Source organism: Coturnix japonica, chromosome 10 (assembly GCF_054131305.1).
Source record: "Coturnix japonica strain WE chromosome 10, WE-NBRP24, whole genome shotgun sequence".
In the NCBI taxonomy this organism is placed as follows: Eukaryota; Metazoa; Chordata; class Aves; order Galliformes; family Phasianidae; genus Coturnix; species Coturnix japonica.
Genome location: NC_140672.1, coordinates 2211988 through 2230526, shown reverse-complemented (window position 1 = coordinate 2230526; position 18539 = coordinate 2211988). Strand labels below are relative to the sequence as shown.

The following is an 18539-nucleotide window of genomic DNA, read 5'->3' as shown; positions in this document are numbered from 1 at the left end:
GGAACAGCTGCCATATATAGCCTAGCAATTGCCAGCAGAGGGATGTCCGTGCACTCAGAGCATCACCCTTTAATGTGACACCTTGGAAATAGTTCTGCACTATGCTACACACAGCTTCAGGAAAAGTGCCTGCAGAAGGAAGCAACAGGGACCTTTCAAAGTGATATTTTTAGAAAGGGGAGGCTAGGAAAAAACCTCTCAAAACTAGGTAGGAAGAGCTATTTTTGATTGCTTCATCACCAAAAGACCGCTCCCCTGACCTGTGCTATTTTCTGTACAGCAACTTTCAGCACAGATCGGTTTGAAGCATCAGATAATAATAATACACAGAAGGAAAATGACCAGTGAGCCATGAAGCTGAGCAGAGCATAGAAGCACCAAGGGAACAAGGATAAGTTATTTCCTTTGCTTTCCATCTAAGCCAATTAAAATGGAGTTTTTCTTCACCTGGGCTGTGGTGCAGAGCTGATCCTTCCCATCCTTGGGTCTGCTGTGGGCCTGACCAAGAAGGCAGAATTGGGTGATTTAATGCTTTAAATACAGATAGAAGAGCCTGAGAGCAACGATTTCCTTCCTATTGATTGGGAGAACACCCAATGCTTGAATCTGCTGGTGGAAAATGGGAAGATGGATGGATACATTGGGGATGAAGGCATGAAATCTTCCTTTCCCTCTCACCCAGGTGAATGCTGTCATGCCACACAGTGCATTACAAAGTTGCAGTGATTTACAGCAGGATCTGAAGCTTTTCTTGAGCATCTTTCATTGTAACACTCTAATGGAGTCCTCCGTTGCAGTCTCCAGTTGCCACGATGCTCCTTTGTGAATTCACACAACCTGGAGAATTGGCCCTTTGAAACACAGCAGGGAGTGGTCATGAATTTGAGCATTGCATTACAGGAGTTACAAAACAAATGTGCAGTGCAGTGTTTTAAAAATGCAAGGAAAACATTGATGAAAAACGTGGGTGATACAGTCAAAGTTTGGCTGTTTTAAGTCAGAAAATTACTGAAGTAAGCTCCTAGCTGTGAGATCCTTCTTGGTATTGACATGGAATGAAACTCAGCTCTGTAAGTATAACATGCTTCTGCAGCAAATAAATCCAGGAAAGGGAATAGCAACAATGAGCTTAATGATGATCTGCAGAAATTTGTAAGGAATCTCCATAAACTGAATGTAAATGCTGCTTTAGGACTGTGCTTTCAGAAATGTATTACCTTCAAATGCAACACAATACATGAAGAAAACACTGCAAACACCTGGAAATGTTTGATTGAAGGCTCTGAAATGATGCCACTGTCTGAAGAACAATGCAAAGTGGGATGGCGTTAGGCAAACACTGCTGCCCTGGAGCTCTGCCTTGAGAAAGTCCAATGCAGAACAGAAAGAAAACAGAGGTATAAATTTTTCAAAGCACAATTGCTCTGTGCTTTGTGCTGTGGTGTATTACCAAACAGCCCCCACTGCATCACTTGGACTGTGCTCATCCCCACATCCAGTGAGAATGAGATGTGCCAAAGTAAAATGTCCATAGTTGAGTCCTTTTCATTTCATCCCCTTTGCATTACATGCATCCCATTGCATCCCCTTCATTGCATGGATGAACCTGAAGGTATCCAGTAACACATAGATAGGATATATATAAGATCAGGCCCTTGTTGCATAAATCTAAATGTTTTCTTCTAAAGCTGTCGCCGTATAAATGTTATTAGGGCATCCTCAGCCAGACTGAAGTGTCCTTGTTCTGTTGACGCCACTGGAACGGGACCAATTTATGGCAGCTGATTATCTGGGCCATTATTTATTCACAGTTTATGGTGATCAGATAAGGTGCCAGGACACCAAGGTCTTCAGCTGATAAAGACTGACAGAAGTGAGAGTCACACTGACTGACATTGCCCTCTTCTATGGGATGTAGGAGGGGACCAAACTCCCATGGCTTTATTTTTCCTTCTCTAGACACAGTTCCTACTGAAGTTATACCTTGGCATGAATATCACTAATACCTGCTTAGGCTTAAATGTCTTGAGCTTAAGTCTGAGTTATATTACAAATAGGCAGCCACTAACTAAGAGCAACTGCTTTTAAACTGGTAAATAATTTTGATAGTCTCCATGGGATGATCTGCTTTGTGCTCTTCATTTGGTTCTCTCTCCACTAAATAAATAAATAAATAAATAAATAAATAAAATCCCCTTATCTGATTTTATCACTTTTTATAAGCTATTGAAGTTAGTCCATCATCACTGAATACATTTTAAACCTTTCTATCTGGAAGCAGCCAGGCTGCTGTGCAGCTCCACCTCCTGTGCTACATTTCCCTTTTTTTTTCTATGGAACCTGCAGAACTCGGTGCCATCCTACAGTATTTCTTTACTGCAGGCTTGTCATCTTGTAATCAAGATAAGAATCAATGCAGCCCATCCCCATCCCCAGCAGTGCCTGCTCCTCCCATATCTTACTCCATTGCATTGCAGTTTGCCCCAAAGCAGCAGCTCTTGTTGAACTTAAGAGACAGAAAGTTCTCCATGGGCAGAAATATTCCCCTTCATTTGAAAACCTCCAAAAGGGAGACGGATATAAAGGAGTTGGTTGCTCATCAGAAGGAATGCAATCATTTCAGCTGATTTCCCTGACTCATTCTAACCTTCAGATCACCTTCAGGATCACGGATCAGGAGCGCTGCCCACCTGCAGCTCATTCTGATCATAAGTGCATGACAAGAATGTATTTTAAATGAAATCTATGTACCGTGTTTCAGGATTTCTCCGTGTGCTGGTAAATGCCTGCAGGAATAAAAACTTTTCTCATCTGAATACCTTCATTTTTAAGTCAGTCAATAGTATGAATATTGCTGTATTCTATAAAAGACTGCGCTGCTTGGATTTCAATATGCAGTAAATAAATCAAGTGCTATCACTGCTTGATTATAAAGCAACAACTCACTTTACGTACATGGTAAATGGATTTAAAACAATCCATGCCTCAATGTATTTAATTAAAGGGAATTTTGTTACTAAGTTCAGCAGCCCCTCCTTTACTCACTGTTCAACTCCATTAATTTGTTTTCAGAGCATTAAAAGGACCATACAAATTGCCAAGCACTTCTGTTAACCATATGTTTGCTTTTCCTGTAAGTTTGATATACATATAAAAGCATGCTCTGCTCCTTCCCCCCTGCTCCCCCCATTTATTTTCTTATCAGTGGAAAAAATAAGCATTAAACCAGCTCATAATTTCTCTTTTCCTCTAAAATGAAAGAAAATGCAATGCCATAATAAGCAGTATTCTTGTTTTGACTTCCAATCAAATCAAAAGGGATGCTGTTTGCCTATGGAGAAAACTACCAAAATTAATGGGACAGATTTAGAATCCATAATTGCTTTGATTATCTGCAAACCTTGTCTCTCTATTTGCCATATAAAACTCCAGAGAGGTTACACAGCAAATCTGGCTGCCCATATCTGCAAATACAGCCCAGCAGATACCTCACATAGTTCTGACTTCTCCACCGACTGCAGTGCTGCAGTCCTATGACAGCATCATATTAATGAGCCAGCAGAGGTCCGGCACTCCATGTGGTTTGCAAAGTTTAACCCTGTCCCTCAGACTTCCCCAACTCTCCACAACAGCAGCAGCAACACCACGAGCTGTGTGTGCCGAAAAGCAATTTTGAGGTAGGATTTTGTCCCTTAGCAAATCAACTGAAAGCTCACAGATTGCTGAACACAGGCAGATGTGTTTACAGCACCTTTCCAAACGAGGAGTTAAAACCTACCCCCCAGCTTTGAAATGCAATGGAGCTGCAGCAGTGCAGTGCTTTTTTTCTAGCGCCAGCAGTTTATTTATTTATATATCTATACATTTTCCAGTTTACTGATTCACTGCCCATGTAGCTGATCCATCCACGAGGAGTTCAAAGTCTGGCTGTTAGCTACTGCAAGTCACCGTATGCAGCCCATAGAAAGTCTACTGCACCGTGTAAACATCATTCTTAGCCATGTTTCAAAGTAGGAGAAGTCATTTCTAAGCAATGCACCAAGCGTTATGTGGAAACGTAAGGTGGGGGGGAGGAATAAAGGGGATGAAAGCGAGATAAAGAATCAAGAGCCAGGACTGCAGGGAGCTTTCCAGCACTACCCAACCTGCAACTCCTACCCCATAGGGAGTTAAAACGCTTGCAGTGCTGCAAATCCGCCCGCAGCCCACGCAGTCTCCCTTCCCCGGATACTTTTATGACCTTCAAATGTCAACCACTGCCTGAGGAAGGGGAACTGGGGAGGGGGGAGTTGGTGGGGGGAAATGAGGAGGGGGCTGCCCATGGGACCCTCTATTCATCCCTACCCCCGCCCGGGGCCAACGACGGAGCCCCGGGGGAGCTGTCCGTGGTGCTGAACCCCCGGCGGAGCTGTCCGTGGTTCTGAACCCCCGATCCCGGCCCCGGCCCTACCCTGCGGGCTCCGGCACCGCGCTGCGCTCCGTCATGGCCACTGCGGGGGAGGAGAAAGAACAGAAGGAAAGGGAAAGGAAAGGAAAAAAGGGAAGGAAAGAAGGAAAGGAAAAGGGAAAGGGAAAGAGGAAAGAGGAAAGAAAGTGAAGATCTAAAGGAAGGAGAGGGGAGAAGGGGGCTGAAGCACGAGTGAAGGAACACGGAGAAGGGAAGAAGGGAGAAAGAGGAAGAGAGAAGAGGATGGGAAAAGGAGGATAAGGATAGGGAAAGGAGAAAGAGGATATGGAATAGGGAATGGGAAACAGCGGGTAGGGGGGAAGGGGGTAAAGAGGGTGCAGGGGGAAGGGGGAGCGGGGGTCGGGGAGCCGGGAGCTGGGAGCGGGGGCCGGGAAGGGATGGGATGAGGGAGGCGCGGAAGGGAGGGCGGAACTGAGGGGCGGAGCTGAGGTAGGGTCGGGGGCGGATACATCCTCACACACGTGTGTGGGGCCGCCCCGGAGCCGCCCGGCGGGGCTATAAAAGGGGCAGCGGCATCCAGAGCTGCGCTGCGCTTCCGTCCGCCACCCCCCGAGTGCCCCCACCATGAGCTACACCATGGAGCCCTTGGGCAACCCCTCGTACCGCAGGGTGATGACCGAGACCCGAGCCACGTACAGCCGGGCCAGCGCGTCCCCGTCCAGCGGATTCCGCTCTCAGTCGTGGTCTCGGGGCTCCGGCAGCACCGTATCCTCGTCCTACAAACGTACCAACCTCGGGGCTCCGCGGACCGCTTACGGCTCCACCGTGCTGAGCTCCGCAGAGAGCCTCGACGTGAGTCAGTCCTCGCTGTTGAACGGGGCGGCCGAGCTGAAGCTGAGCCGCTCCAATGAAAAAGAGCAGCTGCAGGGGCTGAACGACCGTTTCGCGGGGTACATCGAAAAAGTGCATTACCTGGAGCAGCAGAATAAGGAAATCGAAGCGGAACTGGCGGCGCTGCGGCAGAAACACGCCGGGAGGGCTCAGCTGGGGGATGCCTACGAGCAGGAGCTGCGGGAGCTGCGCGGGGCCCTGGAGCAGGTGAGCCACGAGAAGGCGCAGATCCAGCTGGATTCGGAGCACATCGAGGAGGACATCCAGAGGCTGCGGGAGCGTTTCGAGGATGAGGCACGGCTGCGAGATGAAACGGAGGCCACCATCCGCGCCCTGCGTAAGGAGATGGAGGAGGCCTCGCTGATGCGGGCGGAGCTGGATAAGAAGGTGCAGTCGCTGCAGGACGAGGTGGCCTTTCTGCGGGGCAACCACGAGGAGGAGGTGGCCGACCTGCTGGCTCAGCTTCAGGCGTCCCACGCTACGGTGGAGAGGAAGGACTACCTGAAGACGGACCTGACCACGGCGCTGAAGGAGATCCGCGCTCAGCTGGAGTGTCAGTCCGACCACAACATGCACCAGGCCGAGGAATGGTTCAAGTGCCGCTACGCCAAGCTGACGGAGGCGGCCGAACAGAACAAGGAAGCCATCCGCTCCGCTAAAGAGGAGATCGCCGAGTACCGGAGGCAGCTGCAGTCCAAGAGCATCGAGCTGGAGTCGGTGCGTGGCACCAAGGAGTCGCTGGAGCGGCAGCTGAGCGACATCGAGGAACGTCACAACAACGATCTCACCACTTATCAGGTCCTGCGGGGAGTGGGGTGCGGGCTGGGGGCTGCGGGATGCGGGCGGGGGGAAAGCCGGGGGTGCGGTCCCAACCCGCTGCTGCCGCCCAGTGGGTGGGAAGGACTTTAGGAAAGTCTCGCTGCAACTTTTCTTTCCCCCTTTTCCCTTTCTGTATGTCTTTGTCGTGATGGTTTGTTCTGTCTCGGCTGCAGGACACGATCCATCAGCTGGAAAATGAGCTCAGAGGAACGAAGTGGGAGATGGCGCGTCATTTGAGGGAGTACCAGGATCTCCTCAATGTCAAGATGGCCCTGGATATCGAAATTGCTGCATACAGGTACAGGGGGATCGTTGTGGGCATGTCTGGAATATTAATAGCACTGCAGAGGCTGCTCTGAGATGCTTTACCACCAGCGAGAAGTATCTGTATGCGTTGAACACGAGCCAAATTAGAGCTTGACTGAAGTACTGCAGCCCTTTCACAATGCACAGACTCAAAAGTGTCTGCAGCCAGGAGGAGCTCATCCTCTCTGACAATGCAGAACTCCCTATATGCACACTGCACCTCAGTGCTGCACCCTGCGCCTGTTTTGCAGTAGATGAGTTTATTTTTAATTCCTGTTTACTTTGCATATGCCTTGCAAGCGGTGCTTGTCACTTTTCTCACTTGGGAGAGATGCTGTGCTTTGCTTGATCATGGTTTAAGCAGGCAGTGCTAATCTGCTTGTCACAAACACTTTTGCTTTTCTTGCTCAACTTTCCTTTGTCACGCACTCTGATCTGGAGCAGGAAAGCTGTGTGCTATTGCCATCACCTGGCAGGCTTTTGGTCTCTCTGCATCACTTAAGAGACCTCATCAGAACTGCTGATTTTTCTGGGTCAGAGGCTTAGATGAAAAATATACATTTGAATATGAAAACAGTCAAAAGAGAAAGCTGCTTTCAGATCTCTGTGAACTTGAGGCTGTTGAGGCAAGCATAGGCATTATAGGCTCTGCAGCTCTTTGCTGCCTGATGTGACTTGTATTGCTCTGCAGCCCCATTGTATGGCTAAAAGCAGAGAGGTGGGGGTGCACACAATGAGCTTGGGTGTATGCTTGGCTGGCTTTGAAAGTCTCAGCAATGATGTTCCATTTGGGTCCATTCCATTCTCAGTTCACCTGAGTCATGATGCGTCCTATGGAGTTAATCACTTTCTTTGATGCAAAGGATGAATTTCAACTGCTCAGCTAAAGGTGATATGCTTGCTACATGCAAAGCAAGCCAAAAGGTGCTTGTTCAGTAAGAATTTACTGAAAGAGCTGATTAGAGAGAAGCAGATCTTGGGCTGTGAGCGATGGATAGTGCTGGTCTTCTCTAGCATATTCTACATGCGCTGACCTCATCCTGCTGACAGAGGGAAACACTGTCCCCTAGGTTGGGTTTCTAATGTTCACTATTTTTCCTTCCTGATTCTCTTAGGAAGCTGCTGGAGGGTGAGGAGACAAGATTCAGTGCCTTCTCTGGAAGCATCACTGGACCCATATTCACACACAGACAACCATCGGTCACAATAGCCTCCACTAAAATACAGAAAACCAAAATCGAGCCACCAAAGCTGAAGGTCCAGCACAAATTTGTAGAAGAAATCATCGAAGAGACAAAAGTAGAGGATGAGAAGTCTGAAATGGAAGATGCCCTCGCATCTATCGCAGAAGAAATGGCAGCAAAGGCTCAGCAGGAAGAACAAGAGGAGGAAAAGGCAGAAGAAGAAGCTGTAGAGGAAGAAGCTGTTTCTGAGAAGGCTGCAGAACAGGCAGAGGAGGAAGAAGAGAAGGAGGAGGAAGAAGAAGCAGAGGAGGAAGAAGCTGCAAAATCAGATGCTGCAGAAGAAGGAGGCTCTGAAAAGGAAGAAATAGAGGAAAAGGAAGAAGGGGAGGAGGCTGAAGAAGAAGCTGAAGCCAAGGGCAAAGCTGAAGAGGCAGCTGCAAAGGTAGAAAAAGTGAAAACACCTCCCGCAAAGTCACCCCCTAAATCCCCTCCTAAATCCCCTGTAACAGAGCAAGCCAAGGCCGTTCAGAAAGGAGCAGCAGAGGTTGGAAAGGATCAGAAAGCAGAGAAAGCTGCTGAGAAGGCAGCCAAGGAAGAGGAGAAAGCAGCATCCCCAGAGAAGCCAGCGACACCGAAGGTGACCTCCCCAGAGAAACCAGCGACTCCAGAGAAACCATCAACCCCAGAGAAAGCGATCACCCCTGAGAAGCTCCGCTCCCCAGAAAAACCAACAACCCCAGAAAAAGTGGTGAGCCCAGAGAAACCAGCAAGCCCAGAGAAGCCCCGAACCCCAGAGAAACCAGCGAGCCCTGAAAAGCTGGCAACACCAGAGAAGCCCCGCACTCCTGAAAAGCCAGTGACGCCTGAGAAGCCCCGTTCTCCAGTGAAGCCATCCTCCCCAATCAAAGATGAAAAGGCTGTGGTGGAGGAGAGCATCGCTGTCACAAAGGTAACAAAAGTCACTGCAGAGGTGGAGGTGTCAAAGGAAGCCAGGAAAGAAGACATCGCGGTGAATGGTGAAGTGGAGGAGAAGAAGGATGAGGCGAAGGAGAAGGAGGCTGAGGAAGAAGAGAAGGGTGTTGTCACCAATGGGCTTGACGTGAGCCCCATCGATGAGAAGGGTGAGAAAGTTGTAGTAACCAAAAAAGCAGAGAAAATCACAAGTGAAGGAGGGGACAGTACAACCACGTACATCACAAAGTCGGTGACGGTCACTCAGAAGGTGGAGGAACATGAAGAGAGCTTTGAGGAGAAATTAGTGTCCACTAAGAAAGTGGAGAAAGTTACTTCACATGCTGTAGTAAAAGAGATTAAAGAGTGAATTAAACTCAATTATAGCTAAATTAGGAGAAAAAATAAAATAATTTAAAGAGCTTGGGTCGGTGCAAAAGGTTAAGCCATATGACAGCTGCAAAATGCATGTGAGTGACGGCTTTAAAGCAGAATGGGTTCTCTCATGGAGGCTCCAGACACACAGTATTTTACTTTCTTGTGCAATATAGGGGAGGGGGGGGGAATGCATGCAGGCTCAAGATGTGCTCCCTCCACAGAGCTTGGGGAACTAAATAAAAATAATAATAAAAAAATAAAATAAAATACTAATAATAGTGCATGAGTTGAAATGTGCAAAGGAACCTTTTGAATTTCCTGAGCTGTTGGAGGGATGTATCTGAGGGATGACTTAAGATGTATTATGCAAAGAACCAACTGAGCCAAAACCAAACAGAAAACAGTACTAGAATATTCATGAGAACCAGAACTCTCTTAGCCTTAATTAAAAAAAAAAGAAAGCTACTTATAAGTAATTATGTTTACCTCACTGGTGCAATTAGGGTGGACTTTTGCTCATGGGAGAACCTAGTTGACATGCACAGTACGCAACCTTTTGTTGTTTGATGTAAAACCGTCACAGCAGTTCTTGCTCAATAAAGGTCAATATGAAAATGTGGCTTGTGTGGTGCTTCTTCTCTAGATGGTGTCCTTCCTTTAGGGATTGGGAACTCATCCTGGATAGCAGAGTGGTGTGGGCTGGAGAGTTGATTGAGATTCCTATTCTCTTGATTTCTCCTTCTTGTAATGTGGTTAAGTGGCACTAATAGTTCATCTGGCTTAAGGAATATATTGGAGCTGTATCCTGTGCTTTTTAGAGTAAAGGGGAATCTGTTGAGTTCTATAGGTTGGCTCAGTGGGGTTGCAGTCCCTATGGGTAATGGAAGAAAGGTCTTCAAGCTGTGGTTGCCAACACTGCTTGTCTAGATAATCCAAGATACACTTAGCTCTGCATTTGTCTCAATGTTTTAGGAGACATGGAACAATTTCCAGATTGTTCCTTGGCTTTTCTATGGTGAAAGCCTGTTTCTTGACCACAACTGGTCATAATATCTTCAATGTCACCTGTTCATTGCTTAGTGGGTCTTGGCTCAACTAAGTCATCCTGACCCAGATGCTGTACTCATCAAGATAGGGGATTTGGAATTAATTTTTGTCTCCTGCCTTAATTATAATGGAATGTTCTCATCACCTCCCCCTCTCTAATGACCCACAGGTGAAATCAATGTTCTGAAATTGAGAGCAGATTCCTGGAAAAGGAAAGTGCCCCATAGATTGTTTTTTATTTCCAATGGGAAGGTCTTTAAAACTGTTGCCTGTATCTACTGCCACTTGTAGGTTGGCTTCATTAAGAGGAAAGCCTATTAATGGGTCCTTAATATCCCAATATATGGAAAACAATGGAGATGAGTGGGAAAAGGATGGCCATGACTCTTGATTGGGGAGATAATCTCTTTTATTCTAGGGTTAATATTGCACTTACTGTTTATGTGTATTGCTTTACATGCTGCATATAGCAAAGAAATGCAAATTATTTTTTAGGCAGCCTGGATTCAGCAAATGAACCATCCTGAAATCTGAGGGCTAATAGGGAAAATCTGATGAAAATCAATGCTTTGCATATGCCAGCCAATTCACTGCCCTACCAATAATGGAAGATCAAGAGTATTTTAATTGGAAGGCTTACTCATGTTCTTCACTGCAGAAAGTATACAAAATTCATAGCAGATAAAAGTCTTTCAAACAAACGTGAATGCCTTTGTGTAGCAAAGCAATGAATGCTTCTCCTGCTGATATCAATAACAGAAATCTGTGCTCAACAGATTGCGGCTTGAGTGATGTTTAATTATGGCCGAGCTGGCAAATTAGATGGCAGTTTGTCTGCAGCAAGCTTTGTTGTGAAAGTTATGTGGGTATATGGACATAAAATAACCAATAACCACCTTTAGGAATAAGATCACAACCACAATCACATTTACCTGCCAACAGTGCTGCCAGGATCTGCTGAAGTATCACCAAGTCTGAATGTAAGTTGGGCATCTTCAGCATCCAAAGTTGGGTCACCTTGCACCATTAATTACATTTTGACATTGGTGGGAGACCAAGAACACACAGAGAATGTGGGTTTGCACAGCTGCAGTTGGGATCCTGAGCTGGCTTGAGTTTATGTTGTGCTTTCCCTTCAGTTCTGGTAGGATATTACAAGGACAGAACCTAAGGGCTGTTATCTGTGTTGTTCCCTAACATATAAATTCATTAATTTGGCCAATATCCCACTGCAAATGTTTCCATCCAATCCTGGGGGAAATAAGCAAACTGTTAGCACATTTCTAAATATTTATAAAACCATAAGATCCAATTAATATTTAATTTTGCCAAGAGGTTTTGTCTACTGACATCTGCAATCAGTTTCAAAAGATAGCATAATTCCAGGGCAGAGATGCATCAATATGTGCTGTTTGCCTGTACTGCAACAATTACTTTTTGAGGCTGTGAATAACCACTGAGGGGATTAATTATTTTCAGATACAGGAGTTCATTAACCAGTACAAAAGGCTCAGGGAGGGGAAAAAACAATGAACAAATGTGTGAAGATGTGTGAGTCTGACTTAGGGTGGGCCACCCAATGGCTTTGGGAATAGAGGGCTCTAGGATGGGAGCTTGGTATCATATGGGGTTGATGGGGAGCTACAATTGTGGCACTTTAAGCATCCCAGAATGAAAATCCAGGCAGAAACAAAGCAGGGAGTGTTATGAAATCCAACTAGGTTGCTTTTGCCAGGATGCTGAGTCAGGCACTGGAATTTTCTCCACACTTCAGGGTCTGTGATTTTACCATGCATTTAAAGGGCTGTTCTATGCTGCTCTACACTAAGCTATACTCATTTCATCCAGGAAGGCAGCAAATGATTAATTGCCAATGACAAAGTTACTGGGAGGTAATCTTAGTTTTATCTATATAAAGTTATCTTTTCCTGCCAAGTAGAAGGGGGATATGTGTGTGACAAGAAGGAAAGCATTTAGGATCTTCTTGTGTTTGCCTTATCTGCAGCAGGAACTTAATTTGACACAGCCCCAGCCTGCCTGAGCAGCCAGAGAATGCTCAAGGACAGTCTTGCTACTTTGCTGCAGCTGCAACTTGGGTTAAAGTTTCCACCATGCCTCCCTCTGCCTGATTCTGCTGCATTGCGTCAAAGCGAGCTCCTGGATTTTCTAAGGTAAAACAAGCATTGCCAACAGGATCACCATAACCCTGAGAGCATCTCAGCAGGAAAATGCACGTTTCCACCCTCCCTGCACCAGTTTACCTTAGCACAAGGCAGGACAGGGCTAACAAACCAGCTGGGTTACCACTGCGGACATAGCGCTCTGCAGCTCATCGCTGTGCTGTGACTCACACATCTCCTGCAAAGAGCAGTGAGATCTCTCCTTCAGCTGTAATACGTTAAAAATAACGCAGGACGAGATACACTGCAGGGAGAGCTGTTTGCTGCCGTGCCTCTGAACGTGCTGCTTGAGAGCATCCCCCAGCAGCTGAGATTTGGCAATCTGCAAACGTAGTGCTTCCCTTGGATGCAAAAAAAACTGAGTGCAAAAGGAGTTTATCCATAGGAAAAGATGTGAAACTGGGGGAAAAAAAAAACCAGATATTGCAAAGTCAGGAGGAGCTCAGAGCCCTTGGACAAAGGGAGGGATGGGGCAGCAGCTCTAATATATGCTGATCTATTTGACAGTGGTTTGGCTTCAGTGAGCTCCAATCTCGCACATAACATGCTTTCGCTCTGTGGGAGCAGATTCTCTCTCTTCCTGAAGTGCCACACTCAGCATTTGCTGACAGAGCACTTCCAAGTGCCACCTCTCACACACACACAGCATTGTGCTGTTGAGTTGCAGACATCACGTGCCAACAGGAGCAACACAGAGCATCACACCAGCCCTACTGCCAAATCTCTTGTCCATAGTACTGGAAACACCCTCTACCTGGTTGAGGACCCCAAGATCTTATGCAAAAATGCATCCAGCTGACCATCACTATGGGAAACACACAAACATAAGCTTCTTTTAACCTGGCTTTCTGACTATAAGCCAATTAAAAACAGTTTGGATTTGTAGCATTGACCCAGTGATTGCTATTGGAATGAAGTTCAATTGCAAGCATTCAGCTAACTGATTATAAATAGGTTCAGACTTGACATCGTTCTGAACTGCTAGGCCTTGCTGCTCCTCATGCTGTTCCTTTTTTGTGCCTGATCACAGGTTTGTTACACCTTCCTTTAGTTCATATCAAAAACCTTAAGATCCCCTAACAATTTCCTGGTAGAGAAATTAATGCACACAGCATTGCTGCACATAGCAGCACTCCAAGCATATCAGCATGGGACAGAATCCCACCCTATTAAGCAGGTATGGAAGATAAGCACAGTATCATTCATTAAGTGCAGTAGTGATATAACACACACACAAGGAATCTGTGTAAGCATTTCTGTAACTTTATTGACTAGCTTTATTGCACGTACTTATTGAAGCCTCCATTATTTTACCCACCCAAGGTTTCCATAATTATTTTTAATGCACATTAGAGATAACTTTCATTCCCATGACTTATTTTTTTGCCCCCCTTTTTAAATGTAATGATTCTGAATCACCCAAGTAGGACATAACCCCTGAATTCATACGTGTAGACCATGCAGCACTCAGGGAGCAAGCCAGTGGGTGCTCTGCAAGCAGCATACTGATACTCCACATAGAGAGAAACATCATAGATCATTAACTTTAAACCTCAGTGGTCACTGAAATAAATATGTGAGACTGCAATTTTAGCTCAGTCAATCAGAGTTTAGCTTGATGACAGCCAGGCTGCCTGGAATTCAGGCCTTCTTCTTCACTTCAGTTTCTTCCTTTCCTGCTGCTTCTTTCTCTTCCTTCTCCTCCTCTCCAGTTTCCTCAGCAGTTTCTTGAGACTCCTCTCCATCTTCAGCTGCTGTTTCTTCTCCTTCTTCCTCCTCACCTTCTTTGCCTTCTTCTGATTCTTCCTTAGCACCTTTCAAAGGCAAAAAGAATTCCACATCTCCTACACTGCTTCAAATCAGTTCCCGACCCCAATTCCACACAAGCCAGCATACCTGCACCCTCCATCCCCTATGCATGCAGATGACAGCCAACCTAAGCTTGATGGGGCTAGCAGTGTATCTCTGTATGAAAGCAGGGACCTATCTAGGACATGTAAAGGTGACAGACAAACCCACACAACCTGCTTACCCCAGATTTCAGATTGACTTAAACCCTTTTATATAATACTTTTATTATATAAAAGTCCTGAAAAATGCTAATTAACTGTAGGCTTATTGTCTAAGCCTTATCTAAATATTTGAGTTCAAATACCTAAATAATTGAGTTCAAATGAGCTCTGCAGTTGGTAAGCAATACATGTCAGGTATACCTAAAGCCAGAGCTACATTCCTTTTATATTTTATCTTTTAAAAATGAGTTTATTAAATAAATAGATGACAGTAATGAAGTAGTATGCACTTTAGTTGAAGAAAACAAGAAAACTACCGGGCAACAGAAACTGTTGCCCACTGAACCCAATGGTTATGCCACAGACATCAGCTAATGTCCTCATTTTTCCATTGTACTCTGATATGTCAGCATCTCTCCTTTTCCTACATGGATATCTGTAATAGCTGAACGTGCTTGCTGCCAGATGAATACAGCATCACCTGCTTTTAATGCACTCTCATCTCCCTTGGAAAACTGATTGGAAACAACCAGCAGTTTCCAAGGGAATACAATCAACTCCATAATGTCTGGTATTGAACATTTATCTTCTGTTCTAAATTCAGCTGTTCTTGCTCAAAAGCAAGAACAAATGCCTTAATCTCTCCAGCCTTTGTTTATGAAGTGAGATGGTTCTACTCATTAGAAATAGCTTAAAGAATTTTGGGGGTTTCACTCTTACATGAGCAGGGTGAAGCATGGAAGAGAAGGCTTTGAAAGTAGCTTTAAGTACCTTCCTCCTCTTCTTCAGCCTCTTCACCTCCTGCTTCTTCCTCCTCACCTTCCTCTTTCTCTTCCTCCTCACCTTCCTCTGCAGGGGCTGCCTTGGCTTCTCCTGCTTTAGCAGCCTCAATTGTTTCCTCTATTTCAATCTGTTCTTCCTGGACATGACTAGAGTAGTACGTGGGGAAGGAACGGGTTGTCATCAAGTAGGAGGTGGACTGGAGCCCGCTGTAGGCAGACCTGCCGAAGGTGGGGGCAGTCTGGGTGTAGCCACTGGTGATGCTTCCAACACTGGTGAAACTGAGTCGGGTCTCTTCACCTTCCAGCAGTTTCCTAGCAGAAAGAACAAGCAAGCAGATGCCTTAGCTACACTGCAGACTCAGCTATGGGCCAATATGCTTTGAGCAGCACAAGCTCTAGAGGTTGCATACTCAGGAGTGCAAATATAACCATGTTAATGGTACAGCAATAGCAGCCTGATCTCGGGAGAATTTTAAAGCTTCAGAGTTGTGTATTACTTTGGAATCAGTACTTCTCATTGGGAGAAACAATGGGGAACACACCCCCAGGATTAGGTTACTACAACAGATAGAGATACAGATTTACATTAATAAGCTATGTTGTTCCAGACAACAGTATGGATGTAACAGCTCTATGCAACAGTTAATTGTAAGACAAGGTTTATAGCCACCTTCAGTATTCCCCCTGTGGGGCTCTTAGAAACCATTTCAGCACTTACTGGTATCCAGGATGATTTCTTTTTGCTATTTAAAAGCAATTCTTTAGTAAGATAATGGCTTAGCAAGGCACAGCTTGTGAGTTAGAAAGAAACCTCATTGTTAAAAGTGTCTAAGGGATTTTCAGTCCTGAGAATAAAACCACCTATATTAACAAGTCTTAATGATATAAAAGCATTATAGAGTGAAGAGATTTGAGCTCCTAGGTACAAGAACACACTTTACTTGTAAAGATGGAGAACTGAGATTACACAGCTGAGTTCCTAATTCCCTATGCATATATATATATATATATATATATATATATATATATGAACAGTATGCTGTTCATGTTTGCTATGCAGCACAGATTCTGCTTAACACAAGCTGTTACCTTAAAAGCACTGCTTCTTCCAAATAGAAAGCCAAGGAGAAAATCTGATTAAATTCTGCCACCAATGGCACTCTCTGCTGGAGGAAAGCTAAGTAGGAATATGCATAGGAAGGAGAACCTAATCCACATTATGGTTTATTGAGACACCTCCCCCATCATACCTGTATGCAGCAATCTCAATATCAAGGGCCATTTTCACGTTGAGCAGATCCTGGTATTCCTTTAGGTACCGAGCCATCTCGCTCTTTGTGGTTCTCAATTCATTCTCTAGTTTGTTGATTGTATCCTGTTGGAAGGCAGAACACAAGCAATGCAATAGACCTTTGTGTATATCAACAATGCTTGCAAGGAATTCCAGCACCCTCATCCCTTCACCTTGATAGAAGGAGAACAGCTCCACATCCCAAAGAGCACAAAGCAACACTGCTTAGCAATGCTGGCACATCTTCCACCCCTACATCTCTATCAATAGCTTCATTCCCAATCATTCAAGGAATAACATTTCCTATGATTCAAGGGCTAAAGCATTCATGAGCTGTGCATGCTTCATTGACAACTGCGCTTCCCCCTCATGCTTTTCCTAATGCTAAGTGAATTCATTGCAATTTGAGGACAGAAGCATCTATGAGCAGCATATACCCCACTTCATTTCTGATATCTATGCTTTCCCCTTACACTCTCTCTAGCACTAATGCTATTTTTAAGCCAATTTGTAGCTATTTGATTATTTAACCACCAAGGAATCCATGAGCTGTGCATGCTTTATTTCATTTTTAACATCTACACCTAGTTTAACTGGGATATTTTAAGTGCATTTATACTCTTATTTAAGGTCTAAAAAGCTGCCTGTGCTTTGTTTTGCTGCTGGTTTTTAATGCATGTGCATTCCCCTTATTGCTTTTCCTACTGTTAAGGCGATTTATAGCAGCATCTTTAAGGATGCCTCAGACCACAATGCTGCACTATGCCACGAGATATCGCTGTGCATCCGCAGCCTCCTCAAACCAACTCACCTGCAGCGCTGAGATATCAGCGCTCTGTTTCTCCTCCAGCTCCTGCAGCTGCTTCTCCAGCGCTTCGTTCATACCACGGGTAGCTTCGATCTCCAGCGTCTTGGCCTTAAGCAGCCTGCGGCTCTCGGATACCTCATCCTTGGCGGCTCGGACGGCGTCTGTGTTCTTAGCAGCGCTTTCGCTGAGCACAGTGAAGCGGCTTCGGAACCATTCCTCGGCGTTCTGCATGTTACGAGCCGCCAGCTTCTCGTACTGAGCGCGGATATCGCGCAGCGCAGCCGACAGATCGGGCTTGGCCGACACGTCCATCTCCACCGACAGATGAGCGTATTGGATCTGAGCTTGCAGCTCGGCCAGCTCTTCCTCGTGCACCTTCTTAAGGAAGGCCAGCTCATCCAGCAGGCTGTCCACGCGCTTTTCCAGCTCCGCTCGTGCCAGCGCTGCTTCATCCGCTCCCTTGCGCACCTCCAGCAGTCGAGCCTCAGCATCCTCGCGGCTCAGCACCTCCTCTTCGTAGCGAGCCTGCAGCCCCCTCAGGGTCTCCTCCAAGCTCTCCCTCTCTCCTTGCAGCGCTTGCTTCTCGCTCGTCGCTTCCTCGGCGGCCAAGCGGAGCTCGCGGATCTCCTGCTCGTAGAGGGCTCTGAAACGGGACGGCTCGGCGTGTTTCTGCCGCAGCACCAGCAGCTCGGCCTCCAGCACTTTGTTCTGCTGCTCCAGCTCGTGCACCCGCTCGATGAAACAAGCGAAGCGGTCATTGAGATCCTGCAGCTGGGCCCGCTCTTGGCTACGGATCGACTTGAGGTCGTTGCTGATGGCGGCTACCTGGCTTAGATCTAAGCTGTCTACAGAGTGCAGGAGGGAGCCTGAAGCGCTGGAGGTGGCGTAACTGCGGCGCACAGACACGGAGGAGACGGGTGCGGAGAGGCTGGAATACGCCGAGCGAGCTGAGCTGTAACCACCGCTCCGCATCGCGGAGACGTGCAGCCGGGGGCTGTCAGCATAACGCCGCTTGTAAGAGGGGAAGAACGGGTCGTAGCCGTACGAGCTCATGGCTGTAGAGGGGATCAGCGAAGGCTCTGCGGATCGGTACCGCCCGAACGCTGTTATTTATGGACAGGGAGGGTGGGAGGAACGACAGCCGGGCGGGGATGGGGCGGAGCGCTGCGTTGAGGCTGCTGTAATGGTGGGGGTCTGTGATGAGCCCGGATGATTATCAGAGCTAGTGATGAAGCGGGTGGGCTGCGTTCACTTTGCAGCTCCATCGTATTCGCCCCACATCGCTATTTTCTCTCGTGCCGCTCTGATGGAACCCCGGGGTTGCAAAGCCCCACCTCGGATCACGATGTTGAACCATCACCCCTCTGTACCTCATCACCCCCTCTCGTACCTCAGAAACCCCTGAACGTGTGTATAAATAGCTCATTTCACCTTCCTTTCCCCTTTATGTTTGCAGTTCCAGCGAGGCTCCAGCCTTTCGCC

The 18539-nt window shown here is 46.4% G+C and overlaps 2 protein-coding genes and 1 long non-coding RNA gene across 4 annotated transcripts; 1 reads left to right on the top strand and 2 right to left on the bottom strand.

Moving 5' to 3' along the window:
* Positions 1–714: 714 nt before the first annotated feature.
* On the bottom strand, positions 715–4562 carry LOC146759127 (uncharacterized). The gene is made up of 3 exons (XR_014932348.1): positions 4451–4562; positions 1218–1300; positions 715–851 (listed from the first exon to the last, which is right to left on the bottom strand). It is a non-coding gene; the product is annotated as an uncharacterized LOC146759127 (long non-coding RNA).
* A 432-nt stretch (positions 4563–4994) lies between these two features.
* NEFM (neurofilament medium chain) lies at positions 4995–9552 on the top strand. Its single transcript, XM_015883049.3, has 3 exons — positions 4995–6097; positions 6292–6416; positions 7540–9552. The coding sequence occupies exons 1-3, from the start codon at positions 5033–5035 to the stop codon at positions 8927–8929; spliced, it is 2580 nt and encodes an 859-aa protein (XP_015738535.2). The 5' UTR covers positions 4995–5032; the 3' UTR covers positions 8930–9552.
* A 3853-nt stretch (positions 9553–13405) lies between these two features.
* Positions 13406–18142, bottom strand: NEFL (neurofilament light chain). 2 transcript variants are annotated; one of them, XM_085510163.1, is made up of 4 exons: positions 17061–18142; positions 16209–16333; positions 14948–15270; positions 13406–13978 (listed from the first exon to the last, which is right to left on the bottom strand). In XM_085510163.1, the coding sequence occupies exons 1-4, from the start codon at positions 18108–18110 to the stop codon at positions 13806–13808; spliced, it is 1671 nt and encodes a 556-aa protein (XP_085366289.1). In that variant the 5' UTR covers positions 18111–18142; the 3' UTR covers positions 13406–13805. The 2 variants fall into 2 exon arrangements, with proteins under 2 accessions (XP_085366289.1, XP_085366290.1); XM_085510164.1 differs by having other exon boundaries at positions 15020–15270.
* Between the last annotated feature and the right edge of the window lie 397 nt (positions 18143–18539).